Here is a 16,164-nt window from a genome sequence, read left to right on the forward strand (position 1 = left end):
TTGCCACCTGTAAAAATGAAACCCTCAGGCTCTCTGCCCAGTTCTTCATTTGGAGTTTCCAGATTTCTCAGCTGCCTCACTTCTCTAAAATGGCTCTGTGATTGTACAGGTCTCTCTGAAAAGTTGGGTCTACGCTGAGGTTTATGGCAACTGGGGTAACAACAGTGATGTAGCTGCACAGGTGCAAACCCTGTATTGCCAACCTCAAGCATTCAAAAATTAGTGAGTGAGGCCCCAGAAAGTCATGAGGCTGGCTTAAAAGTCATGAATACGTGTGATCTGGATGCCCCATGTTGGCAACTGATGGAGGTACATAGTTACAAGTCTATTCTCAGGGACTTGTCTAACCAGGCATGTTTCCCCTATGATCACCATCTTCAAGGTTTCACCCAAGGGGGCCACATTTGGCCTGTGCCAAAATCTAAGAACTCTCCGATCGTTGTGATTATTGCAGGTTATTGCAGCTAACTCGGTCAAGTGAGAACAAGTGACATCTTTTGGCCCAGCCAGGTGTTCACGCTCTAGACAAGGTGCAGACTTGGGCCTTTCCCAAGCACAAAAGAACTCAAGAAAATGACCTTGAATAGGGGGACCATTGTGGGCAAAATGAAGTTGTAAAAACCACCCGGGTTATGAAAAGAGACTCTCTGGAACTGTATAAAAGGAAAACGAAGGACACAAGTTGGTAGCCATTAGAGGCGATGCTCAACCAGCAGGAGTGTCTCGTGAAAGGTGGACCCCAGCTTTATCAACTGTACAAGCACTGCATGGAATGACCATTGGGTGACAAATACCTTCTTAGATGGGAAAGGAACTGATGAATAACCATAAGCTCTAGATTGCATTTTATATTTTTCTTTTGTCTGTAGCCATGCGTTTCTAGTCCCGATATTTGCTTCTATCTGAATCTTTATATTAAGTGTTGCCAATTAAACTGTTTGGTTTTACTCTAGACGTGATTAGGTGCTAAGGAGAGTGCAGAATGGAGGGGAAGCTAGTGAACTGGGGGGCACTGCTTCCATGGAGGTAACGAATCTGTGTACATTGCGAGTGTCTGAAGGTCAAGGGACTGCATACTCGAGTGTAATGAAGTGGGGTGAGCAGACAGGCTGCAGGGACCTGTGCCCTGGGGGCAGAGCAGAACTCTGGGGGTTACTATCTGCACCGGTTCTCTCTGCTCCACCCAAGGGCTCACTTAGGGAGCCTCAGGGCTGGGGTGTGCAAATCGCTACCCTGCAGAGGGAAAAAGCAGGGCTCACGGAGCCCAGAGTGGGGCACTTGTTTTGTCAGCAGCTGGTACTTGTGAGCGAGTTCCCCTCAGCGGGCACAGGCAACAAAGCTCCTTCCTGCTGTAAGCAAGCAGTAGTGAGTCACCCTGTACCCCATGGCTAGCCCCAAATGTGTCACTGAGCAAAAATGAAACCTCCTGGGTTCTTTTTATTTCCCTTCTGGTGTTCGAACATTTAAAGTGTGCTTGGGTCACACTTTCAATATTTGTCTCCACAACCGTGAGGGGTAGAAACCTGTTTTTGTTTTGGTGAATGAAAGCGGAAAGCCTCCCATAATCACAGGAATCCAGGAGCTGGGGCTCAAAGAAAAACATAAAATATCATGAGAATTGTGATGAAATCATGACAGTTGGCAGCCTGGCAACCCCCCCCCCCCCCCCCGTGTAGACCAGGGCTCCCAGTGGACATCCCCATCCCCTTAAGCTTGTCCCTTGTGGTGCTCACCCCAGAGCAAGTCTGATCTTCACTGCATGCTGTGGTGCAATCTGTTCCCAAAGCAGAGGCCTTGTCTTTTCAAGAGCGTATCATTTTCCCCAGCTGCTATATCATTAGGGAAGCTCCTGGCTAGGGGCCTTCTCAAGGGCCTCGGAGACTGTTCCTGGCCTAGCACCCTGGCTTTTGCCCTTTGCTTGAGGACGCCTCTTCTTCCCCAGCTTCTGCTGCCCGATCCCCAGGGGTTTTGGGGCTGTCTGTGTCTCCTGTGCCATCCACCCCCTTTCAGTCACTGGGCTGATGTCCCCCATCACTAACTGGTTACAGCAATGGTCTCCAGCAATTGCCAGGGGCCTTCCCCAATACAATCACAGGGCTGATTAGAATTTGTCCATCTGTGTTTTCTGTACAGCCCTGTCATCACTCTGGCCTCTCTAAATACATGCTAATAAGGGTGTGTGATTATCTCTGATTAGGAAATAAGCTTATGAGCCCTTAAAACATTCTAGCAACAGGTACTGTACCCCCGAGCCCGGAGAGAGCAAGAGAACAGCCAGCCTCCTCTGGGCTTTCCTTCTCCAGACAGTGAGAACCCCGTTCACGGCAAGGTGATTCTTATTGAAACATCTGCGGTTTAAAAACAACTGAGTTTTCCCACAGGACCTGACAGCTTTTTTAATAACCTCTCTCAGGAAAATGTAAACGTTTGCAGTAATAAGCCACCAGTCTCAAGTCCTTCATGTTCTTGTGTCACTACTGCCTCCAAACAATAAGCACTAGCATCTGTGGCCAGTGTGAAAGGAGTTTTTAACATAGGCCAAGACAGGAACAATCAGAGTCTTTTTCAACTCTGAAAATGCTCAATCACGCTCTTCCGCCCACTTGTCATGAGCAGATGGTCAGAACAGGAGGCAGTTCAGATCGCGGATACCAGGAGACCAGAGGGCAGCCTGAGAGCCAGACATCAGGCAGCAGGAGCAGGTAGCCCTGGGGAAACCTAATTGCATGGGTGACTTCCTTTTCCTCTGCTCGGTTTAAATAGAAGCAGGGACCCAATCAGGACACCTGGAGCTCTACCAGTCAGAGCCCAGGACTGAAGTCCTCTGTCAGAGTTGAGCTTCAAGTTCTGGTGCCTGTTAACAGGTCACTGGGTAGTGCGGTAGCACATGATGCTTCCCCAGAGCCCCGTGGCCCTTGGTGGTTTTTGCAATATTGGCGAACCCATAAATAAACCTTCTGTAATGGGAGCAGAGTCCTATAAAACCCTGCACATGTGTGAGTATCTGGGGACTTGGCCAGTTCTGCACAGCTTGTTTATTGGCCGTGGTAATTCCCTCCTCTGGTTTCCTTCTGCACCAACACTTACCAGATCCACTGATTTCACATTTTGCAACTGTGGTTCCTTTTTCACTATTTGCTGTTCTCCAGAAATATTCAGCTACTGATGAGGTATGTGTTCCACATTCAGATCCCAAGAGCTTTGGCAGCTGAGATTCCCCTGGTGCTCAAAACAGGTTTCAATCACTTCTCATTTTCTCCTTTGGTCAAAAGCTATCACAGCACATAGCTGTGAGGATGGTTTCCACCTTGGAGGTACGACAGCTTGTTCGCTGCAAACCAGTTGCCTGCAAACCATTTCTCTCACCTGGGCCACCATGTCTTTAAAGGGAATTTCCACAGAGTGAATTTCTAAGACCCCCTTCCTGGGATTGATTACACAGTTATTAGCCATAATGAAATCCAAATAGATTATCAGCTCATCCAATGTCTCCGTTCCCTCTTGCTCAAATTGAATCTTCAAACCCAATTTCCAGATGGTTGCCTGTGTCCCAATCACTGTTCCAGTTAGTTGGTTCAGGTTTGGATCCCCCTATTCCCTTGCCTTTTTTAGCACATCTAGGCTAATAATTATGTTTGAATTGGTATCAACTATTCCTGTAGGTTTCACAGATCCACAATCAATAGCCAAACTCCCATGATGGTTGTGCTTTAAGTGCCCAGATCTAAACAAAACGACGTGGTTGCTCCTTGTGTAACCCACACACCTTGTGGGTGTGGTGCTCTGTCCCATCTAGTGGCACCAAGACCACTTGGAGAGAGTGAGAGAAAATGAGTCTGTTCTACAGCCTTAGCTAACAGCCAATTGGCTTTTAGCTCATGCAGTAGAGGCTCGTGCATTAAGCTCCAGAGGCCCCAGGTTCAATCCCACCCACCCACAACTAGGGTCTGTCGGTGTTACACTTGTACCTCCAACCTTTGTTTATTCAGCTCGGCGTTCCCCTGGTTTCCAACCTGAGACGGGGCTTTCATTAGACTCTTATGACACTCTGTCTTGGCCTGCTTTGTATTTATAATAGTCCTTCTTTTAATGGCTAATTTCCCCACAGTGGCAGCATTTAACTTAATGGCTTCCCATAATATTTGCATTATTGACCAATTTCCTTTGTTTTAACTTAAATTTATTATTTTTTTCCCCAATTGTTCAAGCAGGTTAGAATCCCCTTCTCCATCGTACATATTAAACACAGAGCTGCACCTATAGGGCGCATGGCAATCGCCTTCCTCATTAGCAGCTGCTTCCTCTTCTGGTGCAGTGCTCCAAGAAAAGATTCACACTCTGTGGCTAAGCCCAGAGCCTGTTGGAGTGTCTTTGGCCTCCTTTTGTTCATCTTGATCTTCAAGTCCAAGTCCAGTTGAGCATCTATAAATGGTCCATTGCCGATTGATCCTGGAAGGCCACAGTACTAGCTGAGTATGTCAGGACTGCCAGTCTCCGGAGGTCCTCCACCACTTCTGGTGGGGTTACCTCTTCCCCTCTCCTAGCTCTTAGCTGTGTCCAAGCCCGCTCAGATTGATGGCTAGTTCCAAACCACATGTCAAGGGCTTGTGCCAGGTTTGGAAAACTCCATCTTTTTTCTGGGGGTAAATTCTGTAGCACCATCAGTGCTGGGCCACCCAAGTTGGCTGCAAGAACACCCACCTCCCCCTTTTTTCTTGCCAGCCATTCATTGTGTTTATGATGTTGAACTGAGCCTAGACATGGGAACCACAGAGACGGACACCTGCAGGAGACTGTCCCCTAAGAACGTGGAGAAAATAGTTTGTTTACATGAGAGGAAAGTCAGGCCCACTCTGTGGATTTATGCGGTAGGCAGAGCTGAGGGATGCATCCTTCTTCTGTGGATTCTGACCCATTCCTTAGTTAGGAGAGGGGCAATTCCTCAGCTGTAACAAAACACACAGACATCACCGGTTACAGGATGACACATTTGATGCTGGATTCTTTCTGTTCATACCTGTCAGGGTACAAAGCTGTTCTGCTGTGTATGTTCCTGATCAGGGATACAGAGCAGTGAGGATGTCTCCGTATTCACAACTATACTCACCACAGTCATATACGGAGGTTTTGGGTCAAAAGGCCCTGCTAGTGCAGCAGGGACGTGTTAGGGGTTGTGTTCTGGGTAGCCATGCAGGAGAGGAAGCAGACTAAGCAGAATTGCTACCTGACCCCAGTCACAGATGGATGCCACAGTTGGGGAATGGGTGGACCATTGGCTCTCCCTCCCACAATGCACTGGGCAGCAAAGCTGTGGTGATGCGCCAAGGAAAGTATGCTGGACCAGGTACAGACCCAGTACAGTTTTCCCCATCTCCAGAAGAATGGGGAGACTAGAAGGGACCATGTAACTTGACCAGTTGCAATCTCCCTCCCAGGCTGTGTGGGGCAAGTCAACAATTCACTGCCCCTTACTCTGTGCTCACGGTAAAGCTATGACCGCCCGTTGTGATCAAGATAGGACTGGGAGCCACCCAATGGAGTGTGTCATGGTGTGAAGGTCAGAGGCTCTCACCATGTCTGTTTGGCACCATCTCCCTGGAGTTCCTCCTATACTGTACGCTCACCCAGGTCACAGTACAGACTATGCACAGGCAGATGGGGACGATCAGGAACAAGGGATAGAGGATGTTGGGTTGGGATCTATGCAGGAGAAATACAATAGAGACTCTAAAGCTCTGTAGATTTGACGCGACTCCTCCCATTAATACATTCCCTGGGGGCTCTCTGGGCAAAGGTGCAAACAAAGCTTCATTGGGAAGAAGAGGTAGCACCCATCGCCTCAGCACCCTGTCCTTGCACCGAACCCCAGCCAGCACCCACCTCTAGTTATTCATTTATCCAGTCAACAACAATCTGATGTGACTGGACTCGGACAGTCCCTGTCCAGGGCGTCTCTGCAGCTGGAATTGCCATTGTCCTTCATGTGAACCCAGTCCTATTGGACCTCCAGGTTCTTGCTGATAAAAGCAATGTTAGTTTTTCTGTGGGATGTTAGCACCAGTCACGTCATTATTCTTTGTTCCTCCGCGCATGGGGAGGTGATGCAATGGTCACATTTTGTGATCTCTTAGCTGGCCATAGAGGTTTTAAAATTCATTGATAGGTCCATGAGTTGATTATTTGGGGGGTTGGGGAGGGGACAATAAACAAAGTGGGTTTCAATAGGATCATGTAAGGGAAGTTGGATCCCAGCACCAACAGAATACTCCGGAAAGTTACTAGGATCCAATGGAAAACCTCACTAGCATTCACTGGCTGGCTGGAACTGCTGAGATGCTGCAGAAATCTTGGGGGGGTGAGGGGGAAGAGAGCTGAAGGACCCCTACACACAACAATGACTGCACCGGGGGGAAGCCTACAGACCCATGGAAGTATGAGCTCTAGAACGTACTGTGCTAGGATGTCACTGCTGTCCAAGGAGCTGTTACTTGAGGACGTAAATGAGCTAGATACATGGCTTCCAGTGGAAATCCGTGTGAAGGCAGGAGCAGCTGGCTGGTCTGTTGCCTGTGGTGCCTTTTCCATTGGGATTGAAGAAGGAAGAGCTGCAGCTAAAACCAGAAATTCAGCACAATTAAAAACACCCGCAACCACAAACAATGTCTCCTCCTTCCCCCTACTTCCCAAACAGAGCCTTCAACATAGATCATCATGTTAGTCTTTAAGGTGCCACCAGACTCCTTGTTGTTGTTGTTGTCATCATGGAGTATGTTTGTCATGGAAACAACAGGTCATCCTGACCCACATCAGAATCCCAACTGTAGCATTTTGTCAGGGCTCCTGAGATCTAAGGCCTTTGTACCAACACTTGGAGCGAAGGGAGGCTGAGCTGTGTATGCCTGTGTGGCTAACTTAGCTAACCTGGGAACGTATATCTGAGTCTTTCAGGACAGGAGTGCTTTCAGTGAGACAGGGATCCGCAGGACCCCCGGTGAGTTTGGCCAGCACCACTCACTCCTTACATTTAATAATCTCTGCAGTGGTGGTGTAGCCATGTCGGTGCTAGGATATTAGAGAGACAAGGGGGGTGGGAGGAATGTCTTTTATTGGACCAACTTCTGTTGGTGAGAGAGACAAGCTTTTGAACTACACAGAGCTCATTCTCGGGTCTGGGACAGGTACTGCCTGTCAGAACTTGGATTTAGCTGTGCCACTCGGAGTACCTTTCCCAGAGCCGAGGACAAGATCTGTGTAGCTCGGATGCTTCTCTCTCCCCAACCGAAGTTTGATCCAATAAAAAAAAAAAAAAATCTAGTGATCCCTCCCACCTCATTTACGTGCTCCGTGTCTCTCTCTCTCTTCCCCCATTTGGGGAATTGTCCCCACCCCCAATACACCCACCCCCTTGGGGAATGACTCCCCCCCTTTGAAGAATTTCCTCCCCATTCCCCTTTTCTCCTGCCCCCACCCCCGCCTCTGGCTAAGGCAGGACTGCGGGTGGGGACTTGGCAGGAAAGAGGAGCTCGGTTCTGAGTGGCTTTAGGGCCTGGGTCAGGAGTAGCGCTGCATGAAGGGTGCTGCAGGGCTGGAGTTCCTTCACCACTGTCCTCAAGTGCAGCTGGACTCCTTTGAAGGAGGCAGCAGCAGTGTCTGACTCCCCTGGGTCTTCAGAGCTACAGACAACCCTTCCCCACCCCGTCCATCCCACCTCCAGCTCCTCCTCTCCTGTCACTGCCATGGGGGTGCAGAGGAAGGCTTTACCTGGGGAGACGATGACTTCGACAGAGTCCCTGGGATTAGGGAGGCCAATCCTGGCTACCCCACAGAGGTAAGTCCCCGCATCTGCCCGTGTCAGGTTCTCCAGGGTCACAGTGAACACGCGCTGGGTGTGATTGTCACGGATGGAGACTCTGCCCCACGTCTCCTCAGCCTCCAACCCCGTGGTCTCAACGATGAGGTGACTGAAACACAGCACAACTTTGCGTCTGCACCAGAATTTCGGAGAAGCCTCATAGCCTGCCCCGTACTGGCACCGCACCGACACCGAGCCACCCAGCTGGCCACGCGCTGTGCCAGGGCCTGTCACTGCCCAGCAACCTGCGAGAGACAGAGCCAAAGAGAGAAACTGAGACTCCTTCGAGCTGTGAACAGCAATGCAACGCAGCCAGTGCTGGGGGGCAGTGGATTGTGGGGGATGCCTGAGCATTTGGAGCATGTGTGTGTGCAGCAGGAGGGGCAGAGCTGGGAGAATTGGCAGGGGAAGGGTCCTTCCTAGCCCCTGTTGGCTGGGGGTTATTTTAACGACATGCTGGAACCCTGCAGGAGCAGGCGTTGCCATTCAGTGTTGCTTTATCTTTGCAGTAAAATGAAGTCAATTAGATCTGTTTTTCTCTCTCAATATTGCTGGCCGGAGACTGGCTGGAGGTCACTCCTTCCATACAGGTTGCTCATAGCTAGCTTTACCTTCTCTATTCTCTGGGGAGAGACACAAACCAGTGGCTTGTCCCACCAGCATCAGTTACTGAATCAAGGGGAAGAGATGTCTCTGCACAGGGACTGCAGATTCCACAGGGTCTGGCTTCTGAAGTTCACGTCTCTAACCTTTTCAAAAGCTGACTTGGGAACAAGAGCAACTCACGTGCTCCACGGCACGGGCATTTACACCAATGCAAACTACCGTAAACTACTGTCATGCTGACATTGTAGCCTTTTACATTGACGTAAATGCCTATGCAAGGTGCAGGGCTATGGTGAAGTGGGCCCGTCATTCCGTGCAGGGGTGGTGCCCACATTAGCTAACAGTAGGAGCTAGGATGCTTAACTGCAGCCATCGGTTAATATCTCAGTGTTGCCGAATCCAAGCATTCCAAAATCAGGTCAGTCACCCCCCACACACACACACACACCCCCTCCCAAGCATAACAAGAGTTTAGGAATCAGCAGATTTTAAACATAATACACCATAATACTTTTTTCTTGGCTTTCTGGATTTGAGCCTTTCGGCTGCATTCGTGACACGTTTTCAAGTTTTTCTCTGCAACCACAGGGCTAGAAACATTCTCAGTTTTTTCTTAAAGGAGTGCTGAGATTCTCACACATTCACCTGACTGTCTGGGCTGAGTCTTAAAGAAAGCAAACAGATACCAAAAGACTAGACCCCATTGTATCTTCTCCACAGAAAGCTTTCTTAGGATACAGATTTCAAATCTTTACTTCCCTGCACAGTTTGCAAGCTCCATCTCCAGTAGGCTGTAACCACTGCAGGAACCTATCTGGGGCTTTCCAGCTCTGATAGTTTACAAGCTGTCAGCTTCACCGTGCAAACCCAGTCACTTCAGTGTATTTCTAGCAAGCCCCACAGAGCCCACATCATTCTCACCTGGGAAGAGAATCCAAACCAAAACGGGGACAATCCTCATGGTCCTGGTTTCTTCTGCACAGGACTCACTCCCTGGGAAAATCACGTTGCTCCGAGACCTCTGGGCCCCTTCTTCTTTTAGGCCAGTTGATGATGAAACCTGGAGGCTCACTTACCAGTTCTATAATCTGAAGTTTCTAGATCTCTCAGCAGCCCCACTTCCCATTGGAGAGGCTGGTGTTTCACTATGGAAGGAAGTTGCCCTACAATAGTGTTTGCTATTTGCATTGAGGAGGGGGCGCGGGGATGACAACACAGCTGAAATGTGGCTTATACCAGAGGCTGATGGGAAAACTTTAGCCACAAAATACACAGATCATATGATGGTAGATCTCTGAAAAAAATGTTGCTAATTGCTACACAACCAATGGTTTGGGTCACAACCTGCATTCTTAAAACTACAATACCCACCTGCTGAAGTGAAAAAACAGATTGACAGAGCCAGACGAGTACCCAGAAGTCACCTCCTACAAGACAGGCCCAACAAAGAAAATAACAGAACACCACTAGCTGTCACCTTCAGCCCCCAACTAAAACCTCTCCAGCGCATCATCAGAGATCTACAACCTATCCTGAAAGATGATCCTTTACTCTCACAGATCTTGGGAGACAGACCTGTCCTCGCTTACAGACAACCCCCCAACCTAACGCAAATACTTACCAGCAACCACACATCACTGAACAAAACCACTAACCCAGGAACCTATCCTTGTAACAAACCCCGATGCCAACTCTGTCCACATATCTATTCAAGTGACATCATCATAGGACCTAATCACATCAGCCATACCATCAGGGGTTCGTTCACCTGCACATCTACCAATGTGGTATATGCCATCATGTGCCAGCAATGCCCCTCTGCCATGTACATTGGCCAAACCGGACAGTCTCTACGCAAAAGAATTAATGGACACAAATCTGACATCAGGAATCAAAATACTCAAAAACCAGTGGGAGAACACTTTAACCTGTCTGGTCATTCAGTGACAGACCTGCGGGTGGCTATATTACAACAGAAAAACTTCAAAAACAGACTCCAACGAGAGACTGCTGAGCTAGAATTGATATGCAAACTAGACACAATCAACTCCGGTTTGAATAAGGACTGGGAATGGCTGAGCCATTACAAACATTGAATCTATCTCCCCTTGTAAGTATTCTCACACTTCTTATCAAACTGTTTGTACTGGGCTAGCTTGATTATCACTTCAAAAGTTTTTTTTTCTCTTAATTAATTGGCCTCTCAGAGTTGGTAAGACAACTCCCACCTGTTTATGCTCTCTGTATGTGTGTATATATATCTCCTCAATATATGTTCCATTCTATATGCATCCGAAGAAGTGGGCTGTAGTCCACGAAAGCTCATGCTCTAATAAATTTGTTAGTCTCTAAGGTGCCACAAGTACTCCTGTTCTTCTTTCAACCTGCAATTAGACACCCCCCGCTTCCTCCCAGGAGAACCTGGTTGGTTCCGCTGCAGAGACCCCCAGAGAGAGACAGCCTGCTGCGGCTGGCCTGTGCTAGCTGACTCGGCTAAGGAGCGCGGCTACGGGGCTGTGTAACTGCGGGATAGACATGTGGACTCAAGCTGCAGCCTGAGCTCTGGGACCCTCCCACCATGCAGCATTCAAAAATCATGTGTAGTCCTCAGCCACCATGAGATTGGCTTTAAAATCTCAAGAGTTTTTGTTTATTTAAAGCTGCCTTTTGGGGTTCTTTTATTTATCTTCCATTTTTTGAAACCTTTGGTGAAGCTGGCGAAGCTTGTAACCTGTGCAAACCCAATACTTGCATTGTATTTCTAGTGATCCACAAAAAGACCATGTCATTCTCACCTGGGAAAAGAATCCAAAGCAAAACAGAGAAAATCCTCATGGTCCTGGTTCCCTCAGCCGGTGAATCTCTCCTCTCGTAGATCTGGGTTCTCCAGGAGATCGCAGGGACCCTCTTCCTTTTGTGAGAGTTGAAAATGAAACCCAAAGTCTCACTGACCAGTTCTATGGTGTCAAGTTCCTAGACGTGTCAGCTGCCCCACGTCCCTTTGAAAAGGCTGCTGTTTGACTGCAGAAAGAAGTTGCACAACCTACATTCTCCGGTGATTGGTGTTTGCTTCCTTTTTTTTTTAAAAAGGAGAAGCATGATTAAAGGAAATGTCACTATCACTGAGAGAAAAGCTGGGCCACAGTTCCCATCATTTGAAGGTTTCTGAAAAGTTTTACTGATTGCGATGCTAAGACTTTGTCTACACTGCGGTTTAGCGGCGGACATAGCTACAGTGATTAGAGCTGAACTGGTGCAAACCCAGGACTGCCAACTTCAAGCATTCAAGTTTTTAGATCTATCAGCTGCCCCACCCCACTTCCCTTTGAAAAGGCTACTGTGTGACCACAGAAAGAAGTTACTGAACCTACATTCTCTGGTGATTGGTGTTTGCTTCTTTTTTTTCCCAAAGAGAAGCATGATTAAAGGCAATGTCACAATCACTGAGAGAAAAGCTGGGCCACAGTTTTACTGACTGTGATGCTAAGACATTGTCTACACTACAGTTTAGCGGTGGACATAACTACAGCGATTAGAGCTGAACCGGTGCAAACCCAGGACTGCCAACTTCAAGCATTCAAAAATCACACGATCAAAGAGTTCAAGCTTGTGGCTCTCATATCCAGGTACCAGCATGACTACAACAAAACAGCAAAACCCACTATGTGTCAATATCCCATGTCAAGATCTACAAAACAAATATCCGAAAACCGGAAAGGATTTGTTGATTTAACTATTCATTCACTAGTCCATTTGTAACAGGCCCAATTCAGAAGTTTATATCACTGAATTTTGACTCTAACAGGTTCTCAAGCAGCATCTTTCTTGCTTTCCCTAGCTGTAAATAATGTAATTATTACTGATGGAAATATTTGTGGATTTGTGTGTGTATAGTAAAGTGCCTAAGTATCCCCTGGAACCACAGTGAAAGTTGCTTCCCCCATCCCCACCAAAATCTGAACTGGGTCAGGAGTGACCAGAGGGCTGCAGAAGGGCCAAGGGCTCGGGCAAGATGCATGCCCCGTCTGACAGCATGGAGCCCGCCTTGAGCAGCAGGCCAAGCACCAGGCATAAGAGACAAGTGCAGCTGTGGCAGAAGCTAAGGGAGCTGCCAGTGGTGTTATACCAATAGAATAAAAACCAGCAGGATCTTATTAAGAGGGATAAGGCAAAGATGCCACATTTATTGTAAATATGATAAAGCAAAAGATAAAAGTAAACAACGTTGTTTGACTACCTATTTCTATCACTACTTATTCCTTACACACACACACACACACACATATATATTCATTCACACAGTCATTCATTCAAGTTCTGTATAGATGTTATAGTTACCAGCCTAGAAGTTGCTCATGCCAAGTTACTGGCCAGGTATCTTGGTCATGAGGATGCAGCCGAGTCCGTGTCAGGTGCACCTGATGCTCCTGGAGGCTGGCAGCAGAACCAGAGACTCAAAGTCCTCAATCTTTAAAGTCCATTCTTATAGGAATTAATTCCTATGTTAGTCTATGGGAGCTGTTTCATCCTGCTGTTGCTGACTCAATCAGCAGATGGCACATTCCTGTCCAAAGTGGCACATTCCTGGTGGCTCCACACTGTCCAAAGTTTGTGTTTCTCATCCTTCCAGGTGATGGGGTGGATCCCAGTTTACCCTTCGGGGGTTGTCTGATGGTCCTACTTGACACATTCTTCGGCCGATGGATACTCCCTTTCTAGGCTGGCACCTCCCTAACCATTCATGTACATCAACCATTCATCAACATGCATTTCATATCTTAACCATATTTTAATTTACTGTCTCCACCACTTTCAGGGTGTGTGCTAATTCATTTGAGACTCCCGGCCCTTTAATCGCAGAGGGTGGGAGTCTGTTTCTAGGAGCCGTTGCTGTTACAATGAAGTGAAAGTCACTTAAGGGCTTATAGCTTTTGTTTACATTGTATCAATTACTTCAAGAACAAAGTCAATTAACTTGTTTGTAAGTTTTACATAGTGATAAAGTATCTTTCACAGGACAGATACAATCAATGGTTTCTATAGGCAGTAGCTTACAAGTTTTAACCAGTTTCAGAATAGCAGCCCTGTTAGTCTGTATCCGCAAAAAGAACAGGAGTACTTTGTGGCACTTTAGAGACTAACAAATTTATTAGAGCATAAGCTTTCGTGGGCTACAGCCCAAAGTTTTAACAGAAGACCCAAGAGATTTTTGTACTTGGTGAAATTGTTGGATTTTAAAGTGTGGGGGACAAAGTATGGGGGGGTCACTGTCACTTGGGGGAATCACTGTTAGTACCTTCTTTAATATCCCTACAGTGGTTCTGCAGAGCAGCTCAGATTGGGGGGGGAAGAACCCCACTGACGGGTGAGTGACCCACTCAATTTTTTTACCCGGTGTTTCATTTCACAATCTGATGCCATTCAAAAATAGTGTCTTCCTTCTGTGCATCATCTCTTAGGATAAATGTTTAATTTAAAATAATCCAGTCCCCAGGTAGCTCTTAAAGGAAGTGTTGTGCCAAGGAGGACTGATAATGACAGTTCCCTTTGCAAGGGGCAGAGACAAGAGCTGGCCCTGAACACAGGGGTGCAAAGGATTGAGCAGCTTCCTTCATGTGCCCCAAGGATGCACCTTGTCCCCTAATCTCTCGAGACTCCAATTCCACAGCTACGGAGAGTGGCAATCCCTGTAGTAGATGATGCAGAATGCTGGAAGCAGTGCACTTCTGCTTTAGATCACTTACCTCCTTTAAAAACAAAATTACAAATCCAAAAACAAAACGAGTAAAATAAGTCTTTATCCAGTTTGTTAACTCTGCAATACAGACCAGCAAGAAGGAAAGGCTATCCATAAATGATCCTTTCTCATAGCATTTTATTAAACCAGCTGGCTAAAGCAGATAAGAGACAAGTTATATCCAGAAAGATCTGTTGTTCTATGCAGCATATTGAAGTTGCAATTGTTTTTGCCCAAATCATGTGATGTGACATAGTGTGAGAAACGTATTTTTGTTTGTTTGGGGTTTTTTTTAATGTATTTCAGGAAATTTGAAAGGAAACAATGTGGCCAGTACCTAAAAGAAAGATGTCAGGTGCACAGAACAGGAAACGAAAAGCTGAGAGAATGACTGCAATGAAGAAAGATGCAGATGCAATGAAAAGATACTTTAAATCTGTTAACAGCAACCTGTGCAGTAGTAGTGAGACGGTCACAGCAAACAAACTAGTACAAACAAAAATAAACACAGCAGCCTCCCCAAATCTAGGAAAGGGTTAAAAAGAATATAATACAATAATATGTGTGCTTGCAGTTACATCATTCTCCCAGTAGGTGTCTGTGTGAACTGTACATTGTCCCAGAGAGGGTGTGGGGCTGGGTAAGCAACCCGGCAAGCTGGGACTCAAGCTGTGTGGAAGTCTGTCTCCCTGTGCAGTTGTGTCTGTTTTCTTTCATAAATGTCTTTGCTTTAGGAAAAAATGTGATTCCATTAGCGTGATCCCAAGCCTTGGTGCATAAATCCCAGTTCTACAGCCCACCTCCCTGGAAGCCTGGAAAATGAGATGGCCTTTGCAGTGTCAACAGGTCTGGGAAACTCTAGATCAAGGGAGAGAGGGAATTCCAGCTACAGGATCTCTTCTGGAGAACACCTGCTAGCAGCTCCTGCATTTCATCTGAGGTCACTGTGACTATGTAGACCCCAGCTGATACAGGGGCAGCCTCTGTCACTGCTGGCTCTGATACTGTGTTTGGCTCTGGGACTTCAGTGGAGTTACACTTGCTTACACTAGGCATGAAGTTGGCCCTCGGCTTTCCAACACTCTGCTAAGAACCTAGATACCATGGCCTGGGAAACATCAAGTCAGACACCTCCAGCAGACTTCATCCTCTGAGAACGGGGGTGAGAAATAGCTTCACTTGAAATGAGAAGAAAATCAGGCCCATGGTGTGGGATACTTGCACAAAGCTGGAAAATGAATCCTCCTTCTGCTGATTCCAATCCGTTGCTAAGAACTAGCAAAGAGGCAGTTCCTGAGCTGCAAGGAAAACAACGACACCACCAGTGACTGGAGGAGAAACACTTCATGCTGGGAGCTTTTTGTTCATAGCCATCGTGGGGTGAGTCTGGTTCTAGGAATTCCTGATCAGGGCTATAGAGCAGCGAGGATTTCTCCCTATTCACACACAGACTCATCACAGTCCTATGTAAAGGTTTCCATCAAATCACGGCCCTGCTAGTACACCAGACGGGCATAAGGGGGTGTAACTTAGGTATCCATGCAAGAGAGGAAGCAGACGCAGCAGAGCACAGGACAGGAAGAAGGTAAAGGTTGGGGAATGGGTGGATCATTGGCTCCACCTCCACAATGACCCTGGCAGTGTAGCTGAGCCGATTCACCACTGGAAGTTCTCCGCATCAGTTATAGATCTGGCGGTTTGCTCCATCCCTGAAGCGGGGAGGAGAACGGAAGGGACATTGTAACTTGGGCAGTAATGATCCGCCTCCCAGGGTGCTCCAGGGGCAATGCAACAACTCACTGCCCTTTACTCTGCTCACAGTAAAGCTATAATTGAGCCCTTGGTGTTCAAGAGAAGACAGAGAACATTCCATGGAGTGTGTCACCCCATAGTGGGACTGTTAGATGCTCTCACCTTGTCTGTCTGGCACCATCTCCCTGTGGCTCCTCCTGTAGCGCATATTCATCCA

General features: G+C 47.4%; 1 protein-coding gene across 2 annotated transcripts; it reads right to left on the minus strand.

The window, feature by feature from the left end:
• Window positions 1–4,028: 4,028 nt before the first annotated feature.
• Window positions 4,029–11,446, minus strand: LOC117887442 (CMRF35-like molecule 2). 2 transcript variants are annotated; one of them, XM_034790068.1, is made up of 5 exons: window positions 11,254–11,446; window positions 7,762–8,097; window positions 6,452–6,611; window positions 5,573–5,700; window positions 4,029–4,946 (listed from the first exon to the last, which is right to left on the minus strand). In XM_034790068.1, the coding sequence occupies exons 1-5, from the start codon at window positions 11,291–11,293 to the stop codon at window positions 4,924–4,926; spliced, it is 687 nt and encodes a 228-aa protein (XP_034645959.1). In that variant the 5' UTR covers window positions 11,294–11,446; the 3' UTR covers window positions 4,029–4,923. The 2 variants fall into 2 exon arrangements, with proteins under 2 accessions (XP_034645959.1, XP_034645960.1); XM_034790069.1 differs by lacking the exon at window positions 11,254–11,446 and adding an exon at window positions 9,380–9,604.
• Between the last annotated feature and the right edge of the window lie 4,718 nt (window positions 11,447–16,164).

This window comes from Trachemys scripta, chromosome 14 (assembly GCF_013100865.1).
Source record: "Trachemys scripta elegans isolate TJP31775 chromosome 14, CAS_Tse_1.0, whole genome shotgun sequence".
NCBI lineage: Eukaryota > Metazoa > Chordata > Testudines > Emydidae > Trachemys > Trachemys scripta.

Bases quoted from the DNA above. Each gene is read 5' to 3' on its own strand.
- LOC117887442 (XM_034790068.1), bottom strand. From the start codon at position 11,293: ATGAGGATTTTCTCTGTTTTGCTTTGGATTCTTTTCCCAG. The intron at 6,612-7,761 runs GTAAAGCCTTCC...TTCTGGTTTTAG, and splicing joins CGAAGTCATCGTCTCCCCAG to CTGCAGCTCTTCCTTCTTCA. The intron at 4,947-5,572 runs GTGAGAGCCTCT...GTTTTGTTACAG, and splicing joins GATGGTGCCAAACAGACATG to CTGAGGAATTGCCCCTCTCC.